At 37.9% G+C, this 15,059-nt stretch overlaps 1 protein-coding gene across 1 annotated transcript in view; it reads left to right on the forward strand.

Moving 5' to 3' along the window:
- Window positions 1–13,857, forward strand: part of LOC103261466 (protein PRRC2A-like) — a 27,837-nt gene extending 13,980 nt beyond the window's left edge. Inside the window, exon 2 of the mRNA XM_021712898.1 lies at window positions 13,203–13,857. Within this exon, the coding sequence (XP_021568573.1) occupies window positions 13,203–13,672 (470 nt within the window). The 3' untranslated portion in view covers window positions 13,673–13,857. The remainder of the gene's footprint in view (window positions 1–13,202) is intronic.
- Window positions 13,858–15,059: the final 1,202 nt, after the last annotated feature.

Consider the following 15,059-nt stretch of genomic DNA (forward strand, 5'->3'; position numbering starts at 1 on the left):
AAAAAAAAAAAAAAAAAAAAGAAATTGCAAAAGATGAAGAAATACAAAAGATTATCAGAGATTACTACGTACATTTGTATGGAAAAAAACCTAGAAACCTAAGTGAAATGGAAGACTTTCTGAGATCACACAACCTCCCAAGGTTGAAACAAGAAGAAATCAAGATTCTCTCGAAGTCATTTTATGAGGGTAACATCACATTGATACCCAAATCAGGTAAAGACCCAACAAAGAAAGAAAACTACAGGCCAATATCCTTGATAAAAATAGATGCAAAAATTATCATCAAGATTCTAGCAACCAGGATCCAACAACATATCTCTCAAAAATCATCCACCATGACCAAGTTGGCTTCACCCCTAGGATGCAGGGCTGGTTCAATATCTGCAAAACCACAAACATAATTAAATGCATCAGCTGATGTAAAAACAAGAATTATATGATTATATCATTAGATGCAGAAAAGGCTTTTGATAAAATCCAACATTCCTTCTTGATAAAAACCCAGTAAGAGTCATCTATGATAAATCCACAGCCCGCATACTGCTGAATGGACAGAAATTGGAAACATTTCCCCTGAAAACTGGAGCAGACAGGCTGTCCACTCTCACCCTTCTTGTTCAACATTGTGTTGGAAGTCCTAGCTAGAACAATTAGACAAGAGAAGGAAATAAAGTGTATCCAAATAGTAAAATAGGAAGTTAAATTATCGCTCTTTGTGGATGACATGATTCTATACTGTGAAAACCCAAGTGAATCTGTCAAAAACCTCCTTGCACCAATAAAGGACTTTGACAAAGTCTCTGGGTATAAAATCAAGATGAAAAAGACAGTCACATTCCTATACACCAACAATAAACAGACAGAAACCCAAATAAAAAGCTCAATCCCATTCACAATAACCACACACACATACACAAAAATAAAATATCTTGGCATCTTCCTAACCAAAGATGTGAAAGACCTTTACAATGAAAATTACAAAACACTGCTCAAAGAAATCCAAGAGACACAAACAAATGGAAAAAATTCCATGTTCATGGATTGGAAGAATTAATATTGTTAAGATGTCCATCCTATCAAAGGCAATCTACAGATTTAATGCAATACCCATTAAATGATGGAAATCTTTCTCTCAGATCTGGAAATGACAAAACAGAAATTCATATGGAAACATAAAAGATCACGAATAGCCAAAACATCCTTAGCAAAAGAAACAAAGTGGGAAGTACCACACTTTCAGACTTCAAACTCTACTATAAAGCTACAACAATCAAAACAGCATGGTATTTGTACAAGAACAGCATATAGACCAATGGAACAGGACAGAGAATCTGGAAGCAAAACCTCAATCCTCAACCAACTCATCTTCAACAAAGCCTCCACCAACAACCAGTGGAGAGAGGAGAACCTATTCAATAAATGGTGCTGGGAAAACTTCCTGACAGCATGGCAAAGAATGAAACAGGACCCCTACTTATCACCATACATAAAAATCAACTCTAAATGGATCAAAGACCTAAATGTAAAACCTCAAACTATAATAATCCTAGAAGAAAATGTAGGAAACACCATTATGGAAATTGGAATAGGCAACCAGTTACTGATCAACTGTCCAAAAGTGAATGCCATAAAAGATAAGATAAACAAATGGGACCTCATCAAATTGAAAAGCTTCTGAAAAGCAAAAGAAACCATCAAGAGAGTGGGGAGACAGCCCATGGAATGGGTAAAAATATTTGCCAACATAACTATGACAAAGGCCTAACATCTAGGATCCACAAGGAACTAAAATGTGCCAAAAGGAAAAAAAAATCCTATTAAAAAATGAGCAAAAGATATGAACAGACACTTCCCAGAAGAAGACATATGAGCATCCAACAAATACATGAAAATATGCTCAGCCTCACTAATCATCAAAGAAATGCAAATTCAAACCACACTGAGATACCACCTAACTCCAGTCAGGATGGCCATCAATAATAACTCAAAGAATAACAGATGCTGGCAAGGATGTGGGGAAAAGGGAATACTTCTACACTATTGGTGGGAATGTAAACTAGTACAACCCCTGTGGAAAACAGTGTGGTGATTTCTAAAAAATCTGAAAATCAACCTTCTACATGACCCAGCAATCCCTCTTCTGGAAATATACCTGGAGGAACTCAAATCACTCTATAATAAAGATATCTGCACACACATGTTTATTGCAGCATTATTCACAATAGCAAAAATGTGGAACCAACCATGCTCTCCATTGAAAGTGGACTGGATAAAGAAAATGTGGTACATTTACAAGATGGAATATTATGCACTCATAAAGAACACAAAATTGTGAACGTTGCAGAAACCTGGATGGAATTAGAGTCTATAATACTCAGTATTTTATTATGAAACAAAACTTTGAGTACTACATGTACTCACTCATAAGTGGACCCTGAACATTCATCAAAGTACTATAAGAAGGGGATTGGCAGTAGTGGGACACTGCCGGGGAGGGGGGCACATAACATCAATAAGGGTACCCACACTTTACCTTTATGATGACCACATACGTATCTAACCCTCATTTGCACCCACATTTTTAAAGTAAAATAAAATAATTAAATAAAGAACAGAAAAATAGAAAATTAAACTGAATGAAAACTGTGAAAATATAAAGAGTATTCATGTTAAAATGTAATTGGCCTGCATTATATTAGGTCACCCATTTTGATGGATTAGAAAAAAAATCCTAAATATTAATAATTAGTTACTAAACATCTACCTTGTACAAAGAACATAACACATCGGAGGACTATAAAGAAACAAGATGAAGAAGAATTATAATTGAGTAAGAATAGTAATTAGCTATGTATGGAGACAACTAATTTGAAATAAATTTACAACAATGAAAGGAAAGTGAGAGAATAGACAGCAGTGGGGCAGAAAAGTCAAGGACAGGTTGTTAAGGCAGAAGTCTTGCTTATAACTGAATACAGAGCAGAGAGGAAGAGAGCACCAAAAAGATGGAGACATTCACAATCCTCGAAAGATAAGTGAAAGTAGCTTCTAAAAGTAGAGGAAGAAAATAGCATCAGAGTGGTATTTTTTCCCCCTTACAGGATAGAGTATTTATTGTACCTGAGAAATATGGGTATTAAATGTTTTAGAAAAAAGAAAGGTACTAACGCTGTTGACTTGGCATTTGGAAGTCAGTAATCACATTCTCTGTGCCAGAGAGGAAGCTGCTTTTGTGCTAAGTTAACTATTAGGTTCATCGTCGTTGTTTAGAGAACCTGGTAACCCATGATAATTGTTTCTCTTGGATATAAGCCGGTTCCAGTATTGTCTGGAATTCCACCTAAAAACATTTTTAGAGCTTAAGCAATAGAATGAGGGACAATAAAAATTGTGTGAAGGTTATGTCTTTTAAAAGTGGCCTAAAATTCTTACCTGCTTCCATCTAAATAGGTTCAGGTGTCTAAATTCTCGAAGGAGCCCATTTACTTCAGGGCTATCAATTCAAAAGCTTACATGAGACTAAATTCCATTAAAATATTTTTAAAAAGTGAAATCAATGTTGTTTATAGTGGATTTGTTGTGTGATGTATTCAAACACAAGGCTCTGCCAAGAGTTTTTGCTACCATATGTACACCCTATTAATTAACTCCTTGTAAGTGTCTCTAGTATTCCCTTGGGTTTGCTGAAGTTTGCTGTTGAAGCATCACTTTTGTCACAAATTAGATTTTTCTCCTTTTTAAATATGGAGTTTTAAGAGACCCAATAAATAACACTCCTCTCATCCAAATTTATAACATTTAGAGATAGATATGGGAATTGGGCAAATAGAAATTAATAAATCAATTGTAATACTGATGAAGTTGATATGAAAGGTCATAGCTTATCATAAGAGCCAAAGGGGACTTGCTAATAGTTCTTTCCTAAATGACACCAAGGGATCCACCTTGTTACAGGCAGTGCTAGGCAACAATAGGCCTCTTGTCCGTGATGATATTGAGCATGAGGAAGGAGAACAGAACATATGGTCTCTATTCTCTACAGGAGGTAGACCTCAAGACAGAGAGGAAGGTCATGGGCTAAGCTTGCTCAACGTCTTATTCCATACTCACCAGACACAAACCACACTGTCACCAAAGGAAAGGACTAGTGAAGCCCCAAATGCTACTCTAATGGTATGTTTTCCTCCTGATCCCGGGCAGCATGGGGAATGTGCATTCACTTGACACTAGAGATCTGTCCTATAGTGTTTTATATTATAAAAAATAGTTTAATACATTTGACAACTTCATAAATATCCCTAGTGCATATATTGGACAAGGACCTAATAACTTCAATTTTTTTAAAAAACACCTTTCTCTCCCTCTTTCTGTTTCATGGAAAGATATTGAAGATTTCTACAAAGCAGTTAAATGATGTAGAGACAATGTCAGTCATAATATTTAATCTGTCATTGCTAGCATTTTGACCAAGTTCTTTTCAATTTGCTTTATTGACCAATGTTATATACTAAAAATGTGTTTGTCATATGTCTGTGGATGTTGCCTAGCAGATGTTATGAACATAATTAATTATCAATTGTGAGGTACGAAAGCGTGATGTGTTTTTTATATCATCACATTGTTCAAAGCTATTTATATAGGTACAAATGTTCTTTGAAAACTACATCTGTGAGGGAGTATAATCATTATGATTAGTACTGAAATAAATTCATCTTGTATTTTCCCTTGAATAAACTTTATTCTGCAGGGATGTCTCCCATTGGGGCTGTGTGTTTAGCACCTGCCTGTTGAACTTGTAGGCTGGAACAACACATTGTGCTCGACTTAGTACATTAAGTCTTAGTACATTAGTGAGTTCAAACACAGATTTGTTACTTATTTGCCATGCTTCCTTGGACAAGTTACCTAATTTCTTTTTGTTTCAGTGTTTTTATCTGCAAATGGAAGTAATAACAATATTGCATTTTAAAATGATATATAATGACAATGTGATATCTGATAATAGGATTGCATATGCTGTAAATACCAAAAACTCCACTCATTAAGCACTTAATAAATATTAGCTATTATTATTTTTGCCCTGTTGATTGCCAGGGGGTGGTTGGTTAATTCCTAAATCACTTTTACTGTTCTATAATATATCTTGTTGTTTTTATTGGAATAGATGCAGATGAAGATTCTTTTAGCCATCTTGGCCTGTTAGTTTTGCCTCTCCTCCATCTTCAAGGGCTTCTTCTCATCCGCTATAAATACAATTAAGTTTCTCCTATTCATTTTTAAAATGAAAAAGAAACCTTTCTTTGCTTTTTTTTTCTTTAAGTATGACTCTATCCTCCTCACTTACTCCAACTCCAGTATTTGAACATTTTCCATCTCCTCTTTTCCTTCTCTAAATCTTTCCCCAGTTTCCAAATACAAATGTCCTTACAAAAACTTGTTGTGTGTGCACATGTGATGGGTACTATGCTTGGTAATGGGGACACAGTGGTGAAAAAGATACACCCAGACTCTGCTTGCATAAAAATTCTTGTCTCCATCATTCTGCTAAAACTTCTCTCCTAAAAAGTATGAAAGAACTCCTCATTAGAGAATTCAATGACCTATTCTTGTCTGGGTTTTATGTGACATCTCTAGGGCACTCGAGACAATGACATTCCTGAAACTGTGCTGTCCCTTGACCTCCATGCTATCACTCACTCTGAATCTTTTCCTATGTCTCCAGGCCTCCAAATTACTCTCCTTAGTTTCCTCTTTTTTTAAAATTTTATATGAAGTTCTGTATTATCTTTTCTAGGTCTGTGAAAAATGGTGTTGGCAATTTGATAGAGATTGCATTGAATCTGTAGATTGCCTTGGGTAGGATCCAAAGCAATCCTCAGCAAAAAGAATAAAACCAGAGGCATTATACTTCTAGACTTTAAACTTTATTACAAGGCTATGGTAACCAAGACGTCATGGTATTACTACAGAAATATGCAAATAGACCAATGGAACAGGACAGAAATTCTGGAAGAAAAAACACAGTCCCTCAACCAACTCATCTTCGGTGGCTCAGCCTATAATCCCATGCCTTGGGAGGCTGAGGTGAGTGGATTGCCTGAGTCCATGGGTTCGAGACCCGCCTGGGCAACTTGGTGAGACCTCATCTCTACAATAAATAAATAAAAAAAATTAGCTGGGTGTGGTAGAGTGCGCCTGTAATTCTGGCTACTTGGAAGGCTGAGGTGGAAGGATCGCTGGAGCCCAGCAGGTGGAGGCTGCGGTGGCCAGGAGCGGCCACTGCACTCCAGTCTGGGCAACAGAGTGAGACTCCAACTCAAAAAAAAAAAAAAAAAAAAATTTCAAAATGAATCAAGAACTTAAATATAAAACCTCAGACTATAAGAATTTTGGAAGAAAATGTAGGGAACACCCCTCTGGACATTGGGATAGGCAATGAATTCATGACCAAGTCCTCAAAAGCAAATGCAACAAAAGCTAAGATTGACAGATGGGACCTTATCAAACTGAAAAGTTTTGCACAGCAAAAGAAACCATCATGAGAGTAAACAGACAACTTTCAGAATGGGAAAAAATGTATGCAAGCTATGCATCTGACAATGACTTAGCATCCAGGATCTACAAGGAACTCAAATGAATCAAAGGGAAAAAGACAAACGACCCCATCAAAAATGGGCAAAGAACAAGAACAGAAACTTCTCAAAAGAAGACTTATAAACAGCCAAAAAACACATGAAAAAATGCTCAGCCTCACTAATCATCAGAGAAATGCAAATCAAAACTATAGTAAGATATCACCTAACATAGGTAAGAATTGCTGTCATTAGTAAGTCAAAAAATGAGGTGCTGATGTGGGTGTAGAGAAAAGGGGATACTTCTATACTGTTGGTAGGAATGTAAGCTGACTCACCTCTATAGAAAGCAGTGTGGCGATTTTTTAAAGAACTAACAATTGAAATTCCATATGATGCAGTAATTCTTCTTATGGGAGTATATCAGGGGAACAGAAGTCATTCTACCCAAAAAGGCATCTGCACATGCATGTTTATTGCAGTACTATTCACAATGGCAAAAACATGGAACAAACCCAGATGCCCATTGATATTGGACTGGGTAAAGAAAATGTCATACACATATATGTTGGGATATTACATAGCCATAAAGAAGAACAAAATCATGGGGTTTGCAACAACTTGGATGCAGCTGGAGACTATCATACCATGTGAACTATCACAGAAACAAAGAACTGATACTGTATGTTCTGTTCTCACTTATTAATAGGGCCTGAACCCTGGTCACATGTGCACAAGGGTGGGAATGTCAGACACTGAATGCTGCTAGAAAAGGAAGGGAGGGAGGAGATGGGGGACATGTGGCAATGCACCGGGTGCCTGATCCAGTATTGGGGGAGAGAAGGTCAGCTAGAAGCTGAAACTTTACCTGCATGCAACCTACTTATATAGTAAATCCCCACTTATTCTCCACAATTCTAAAATAATAATAAAAAAACTTATGTTCACACACACAAAATTTTTTAAATGTTCCCTAGGATTCTGTCTTTGGTCCTCTTTCTTGAGATCTCAAAAGTAGCATTTTCAATTGTTAATAAGATATTCTGAACTGTTAAATTCCAAAGAGAACTCAAACTCATCATAATTCAAATTCACTCAGCATCCCTCACACAACCTTCTAAGGGCAAAACAAGAAGATATTGAAACCATAAACAGACCAATACTAATCCAGGAAATTGACTTCATCATAAGAAATTTACTTTAAAAAAAAGCCCTAGACCAGACAGCTTTTCAGCTGAATTCTATAAAACATACAAAGTGGAGATGATACCAATCCTACTGAAAGTATTCTGGACGATAGAGAAAGGTGGAATTTTCCTCATATCATTTTATTAAGCTAACATCACACTGATACCTGAACCAGGTAAAGACACAACAAGAAAAGATAATTACAGGCCAACCTCTTTGATTAACATAGATGCAAAAATTCTCAATAAGATCCTAGCAAATAAGATCTAATGACACTTCTCAAGAATTATCTAGTACCACCATTCATGGAATGCAGGACTGGTTCAGCATTCACAATACATTAACAGGTGTAAAAACAAGAACCACATGATCATATCATTAGATGCAGAAAAAGCTTTTGACAAAATCCAGCATAGCTTCTTGATAAAAACTTTTGAACATTTAGGCATAGAAGGAAGATTCTTCAAAACAGTAAGATCCATCTATGATAAACCCCACAGTCAACATACTGCTTAATGGACAGAAGCTGAAAGCATTCCCCCTGAAAGGGGAATAAGTCAAGTTTGCCCACTCTCACTCCTCCTGTTCAATACAGTGTTGGAAGCCCTTGCTAGAGCAATCAGGCAAGAGAAGGAAATCAGGGATATCCCAATAGGAAAAGAGGAAGTTAAGTTGTCCCTCTTTGCAGATGATATGATCCAAAACCTTGAAAACCCAAAGGAGTCTGGTAAAAACCTCCTTGCACTGATTAATGACCAAGGTATAGTTTTGGGTTACAAAATCAATGTGCAAAAGACAGTGACATTTTAATGCACCAGTAACAAACAGGTAGAGAACCAAATAAAAAGAACGATTCTATTCACAATAACTGTAATAAATAAATAAATACACAAATACATAAATACATAAATGCCTTGGCGTCTTCGTAACCAGAGAAGTGAAAGACCTTTAAAACACGAACTATAAAACACTGGTCAAAGAAATCGAAGAGGACACAAACAAATGGAAAAATATTCCATGCTTATGGATTGGAAGAATCAACATTGTTAAGATGTCCATCTTACCCAAAGCATCTACAGATTCAATGCAATTCCCATCAAATTATCAGCATCATTCTTCTCAGACCTGGAAATGACAATGCAGAAATTCATATGGAAACAATAAAGAGCAGAATAGTCAAGACAACCCTCAGCAAAAGAAACAAAGTGGGAGGTATCATAATTCCAGACTTTACACTTTACAGCAATAATCAAAACAGTCTGTTATTGGTACAAGAACAGGCATATAGACCAACGGAACAAGATAGAGATTCCAGAAGCAAAAACTTGGTCTCTCAACCAACTCATCTTTAACATAACCATCAATAACAAACACTGGGGAGAGGAGACCTTATTCAGCAAATGGTGCTAAAATAACTGGCTGACCACATGCCAAAGAATGAAACAGGACCACTACCAAACTTAAATGCAAAACCTCAAACTATAAGAATCTTAGAAGAAAATTCAGGAGGCACCTTATGCACATTGGATTAAGCAACCAATTTTTGATCATAACCCCAAATGCGTATCCATAAAAGATAAGATAGACAAGTGGGACCTCATCAAACTGAAAAGCTTTTGCACAGCAAAAGAAGCCATCAAGAGACTAGGGAGACAACCCACAGAATGGGAAAAAATATTTGCTGACTGTATATCTGACAAAGGCCTAACATTCAGGATTTACAAGGAACTCAAATAAGCAGAAAAGAAAAAAAAACAAGCAACCCTATTAAAACATGGGCAAAGACATGAATAGACATTTGTCAGAAGAAGACATATGAGCAGTCAACAGCTCAGCCTCACTAATCATCAGAAAAATGCAAATTAAAACTACATTGAGATACCACTTAACTCCATTAAGAATGGCCGTCATTCATAAAACAAAAAACAACAGATACCAGTGAGTGTGTGGAGAAAAGGGAACACTAATACACTGTTGGTGGGATTGCAAACTAGTTCAACCTCTATGGAAAAAAATGTGATGCTTTTTAAAGAACTAGAAATTGACCTTCCATATGACCCAGCAATCCCCCTCCTGAGAATATATCCAGAAGAACTCAAATCATTCTACAAAAAAAACAAAAACAAAAACAAACACTTGCACATGCATGTTTATTGCAACACTACTCACAATATAAAAAATGTAGAACTAATCCTGCTGCCTATCAAACGTAGGCTAGATAAAGAAAATGCGGTATATATACACGATGGAGTGTTATGCAGTCATAAAGAAGAACCACTATGGACTTTGCAGTAAATTGGATGGATTTAGAGTCCATCATACTCAGTGCTCTATCACAGAAGCAAAGAACTGAATACCACACTCTCTCACTCATATGTGGGTCCTGAACATTTATCACAAGACTACAAGAAAGGGATCAACAATATTGGGACGCTGTTGGGAGGGAAGGGCACGTAACATCATTAGGGTACCTGATTGTAAACCAGAGGAAGTGAAGGCCAGTTGGAGGCCCAAGCTTCACACACATGTAGACTACTTATGTACCTAATCCTGACTTGCACCTCACATTTTTATAAGAAAATAATAAAAAAAAAATGCTCAACATCTCTCTTTCTCTTCCTTTACTGCCCCCCTCCCCCATATCTGCAACTGTCTGGCATCTAATACTTCACTTAAAATAATAACCATTGGTTCTTCTATATCCCAATCTTGAAACCTGGAAATCATCTTAGTGTCTCTCTCTTTCTTACAAACTATGCACAACTGATCTAGTTTTACTGACTTTGCCTCCTTACTTTTTCTTTACTCTCCATCTCCCCACCTTATTTGTATAACCTTGAGTAGTAGGGTAGTTTTCCTCTCCTATAAACATTTCAGCCATCTAAAATCTACCTCACTGGTAAATCTACTTAACTAAAGGTGGAATCTAAATCTTTCCCATCGGCCTCAGATTATTAATAGTTTTCTCTCATCCCAGGTGCTATGAACTGAATTGTGTTCCCTCAAAATTTATATGTTGACCTTGCAACTTACAGTGTGACTGTATAAGAGGTAAGGCCTTTAGAAGGTAAGTAGGGTAAAATGAGGCCCTCATCTAATAAGATTGGTGACCTTATAAGAAGAAACACATGAGGACATGGTGTAGGGTGGCAGTTTACAAGCCAGGAAGTGAGCCCTAATCTAGAACTGAATCAGTTGGCACCTTAATTTGGGACTTCTCATCCCTGAAGCTCTATGAAAACAAATTTCTGTCACTCAGCCTATGGTATTTTGCTAGGGTAGCCTGAAGAGACGAATACACCAGGTCCCAAGTAAGCTTCAGGTGAGTTCAGATTTTCATTTCTGACCATTAGTTATTTGACAAACCCACACTTTTGCATTCTCTCTTCCCTCTGCTCAGATTTTTCCTTTTCACTTCATGTAGGAAATTCTCCCTATCTTTTAAGAACACAATTTCAATTATTTTCTCCTGTGCCTTTTCTAAGTGTTCTCACACCCACAGGAACAGCATTAGTAACATTTACTTTTGGAAGCTATGCATTTGTGTCACAGCAATGACAGCATTGCACTTTTACATTTCTTTGCTTTAAAAGTTCCTTAAGCTAAGAAAAACTTTGTTTTAATAATTTCTGTATTTTCTTGGATAATCAGCCCACTTTAATATTGAGTAAATACTACTTAATGAACTAAAGGATTGACGAATGAAAATATAAACGCTGAATCCTTTTCCCTAAACCAGTGACACTAAATTGTCGAATGAACCAGTGTTCCCTAGGGTATGCTTTCTGTGCTACCCTTTTACTAATTTATTCAGTATTATTTATTAAATAGTTACTAGCTTGTACCATTAGCCATATACCACTCAGCAGGAAGAGGACTGGTGAGCTGAAAGAAAGAAAAAATATTGCTCCATAAATAGTTTAGTTTCTGTTTTTTCTAAAACGTGTTTAGATCATCAAGGGACCAAAAAGGGTAACTATCCATTCTCAGCATAAGACCTTCCGATAAGTACTTAATGTGTCTCTTTAATAGGCCTTAGAGAATAACAATGGGTTTATACAGATACAATTGAAAATTTTTCTCTTTGGTAGCCAGTATCTTCCAGTATCCTATTTAAAGGACTGATAATCATAATCATAGTTATAGCTATAATAATAAAGTAAATTTAGAGTTGTAAAAGAATATTTGCAGAGGCAACAATAATCACCAAAATGATTATGGCTAAAGACAAAATATAGTCTTAATATTAATAGCCTTAGAATAATGCAGTCAATGTAATTTCATGTTTTTAATGGGCTACAAGGAAATAATAATGTATCTTAGCATTGGTTCCGAAATTTTAACCTGATGTCACTTGCACTCTTATTTTATAATATAAAGTTGTGAATAGTCACTTGCTATGTTTGCCTATCTTAGTTCTAATGAAATTTTTGACCCAGCAACAATATCTTAAAAGTTAAAATTTTAGTGTTAGTTTTTGGATCAATTTATCAAATTTTACAATTTATTTGTTAGGATTAAAAAATAGTGTTTGAGAAAGTCTTAGCAATTTACCCTAAACACTTCATTGTATAGATGAAGAAACCGTCTTTGGAAAGTGCTTATATAACTGGGAGTACATATATAGATCATGGCACAGAACACAGAAAGCCTTTTTCAGCCTTTCAACTCTATTATAGAGAAAGGTTCTGCTAACACTCAATTCTAATATTTTTTCAAAGCAAATAAAAATCAAAGTATAATAATGAAAAGGATGTAGGAGTTGATTTTATCAATCCTGGCTTTGAGAGCAGCCTATGTATCTTCCTTGCTGTTTCAGAGGCCCGCTTGTATGGTAATAATGATCATTCCACCTCACTGTAACATTCTGGAATCATTAAGGGCATACATTTTACTCACCATTGAATTGCCAGAGCCCAGTATAGTGACTAGCACACAGAACATACTAAAAAACTATTGGGAGGCTGAGGTGAGTGGATTGCCTGAGCCCGTGGGTTCGAGACCCACCTGGGCAACTTGGCGAGACCTCAGCTCTACAATAAATCAAAAAATCAGCCGGGTGTAGTAGTAGCGCGTGCCTGTAATTCTGGCTACTCAGAGGGCTGAGGTGGAAGGATCACCAGAGCCCAGCAGGTCGAGGCTGCGATGGCCGGGAGCGGCCACTGCACTCCAGTCTGGGCGACAGAGTGAGACTCCAACTCAAAAAACAAAAAACAAACAACAAACAACAACAACAACAACAACAAAACTATTTGAGTGAATAAAAAGTGAAGGAATGTGTGAATCAAGAGAAGAGTTGGGAGGTAGAGTATTCAGGATCCGTTTGTTTTTTTTTTGTTATTTATTCTGGAAAGGATGTTGATTTGAACTATTAATTATAAGTCTCTTATATTAGTGATGTGTGCTATCCTGGTATTTATTATTTTTCTACGCCTCCAGCTGCCCCACCTCCCCTTTCTCTGTTACCTGTGGGCCCTGCTCTGCAGTCCCCCAGCCTGGCTGTGCGGCCCCCACCTGCTCCTGCTACTTGGGTGCTGCCTTCACCTGCCAGGCCCTTTCCCCCTAGTTTGGGGCGAGCAGAGCTGCACCCACTGGAACTAAAGCCATTCCAGGATTATCGAAAACTGAGCAGCAACCTTGGGATACCTGGATCATCGCGTACCCTCGCAACTGGAAGGTCATTTTCTGGCCTCAATACCCATCTCAAGGCTCCACCTTCCGCCTACAGCGGAGTCTTCCGCACCCAGCGCATTGACCTTTACCAGCAGGCCTCCCCACCGGATGCCCTGCACTGGATGCCGAAGCCTTGGGAGCGGACAGGGCCCCCTTCTCGAGAAGGACCTTCCCGACACATAGAGGATCCTGGGTCCCGAGGGGACAGGGAGCCTGGGTTGCCCCCACCCCGCTGAGGAAGTTCCTCTTGGCCCCTATCCCCCAGGGCTTGTATATGGATTATAAATATATAAGGGGGAAAGGGGTGGGTGAGGAGCAGTTGTGGGCCTGGAGCCTTGCTTCCCCTCCTTCCCCTTCCCCTGGTCCCCTATCCCTGGGGCCGTTTGTTCAAAAACAATAAAGGATTACAAAAAAAAAAAAAAAATCAGGGGGTCCCACTCTGTCATCCAGGCTGGAATGCAGTAGCACAATAACTGTTCACTGCAGCCTTGACCTCCTGGGCTCTGGAGATCCACCTGCATCAGCCTCCCGAGTAGCTGGGACTACAGGTGTGTGCCACCATGCCTGGCTAATTTGTGTGTGTGTGTGTGTGTGTGTGTGTGTGTGTGTGTGTGTGTTGCAGAGATGAAGTCTTGCTATGTTGCCCAGGTTGGTCTCGAACACCTGGACTCACGCACTTCTCCTGCTTTGGTCTCCTAAAGTGCTGGAATTATAGACATGAACCACTGCACCTGGGCCTATTCTGGCTTAATAAAGTTACAGCCTTGCTTAGTTGCAGCAGGAAGTCTCTTCAGGCTTTCTTGTCACTCCTTGTTAACACACTCTCTTAGGCAAGATATATTTCCCTACCTTTTCCTTCACTTCTGGGATGTCCTCCTATGGTTTCCTACCACTTTCTCCTGATGGTTATAAAAAGTCTGGCTTACTCTAGTATCACATCTCCAATCTCTGCCAAATTTAAAGCTCCTCCCTTCCCTAGTTCAGGTTTACTTCAGCGTGGGCAACCTGTAATGAGAAAGGATGCATGGTTGACTTTTCCATTTTTCTTTCAACAGATTTCACTAATTTAACTTGCACCCCTTTCTAGGGTAAAGAGCTTAGGCGAGGAATGAGAGTTAAGAGGACAGAAAGGTTTTTACTCAGTTTTTACAGTTGTAATTTGGCATTGGTGCTTTTTCTATGGCAGATGGCAAGCTTACTTTTTTTCTTGTAGGGTTTTTTCATGGATTACTAGAAAATTGTGCACTGCTGGAGTACTCCAAAGTCTATTTTTTTTTATGTTTATACCTCTCTACTCCTCTCCCATTCCTACTGTGGGGATCCTTTATCCACCTATAGTGACCTTCCTGGGTGCAGTTCACAAGTTGCTCACTTCCATGACGTCCACATCCACACTCCAGTGTGTTGGGGCTGCCATAACAAACACACTAGACTGGGTAGTTTAAAATGGAAATTTATTTCTTCATGGTTTTTGAGGCCAGAAATTTGAGATCAATGTGTTAGCACATTTTCTTCCCCTGAAGCTTCTGTCCTTGGCTTGTAAGTAAATAGCTGTCTTCTCTTTGTGTCTTTACATGATTTTCTCTCTGGGCATGTCTGTACCCAAATTTCTTCCTATAAAGA

Source organism: Carlito syrichta, unplaced genomic scaffold (assembly GCF_000164805.1).
Source record: "Carlito syrichta isolate Samal-C Ts95f unplaced genomic scaffold, Tarsius_syrichta-2.0.1 Scaffold303708, whole genome shotgun sequence".
NCBI lineage: Eukaryota > Metazoa > Chordata > Mammalia > Primates > Tarsiidae > Carlito > Carlito syrichta.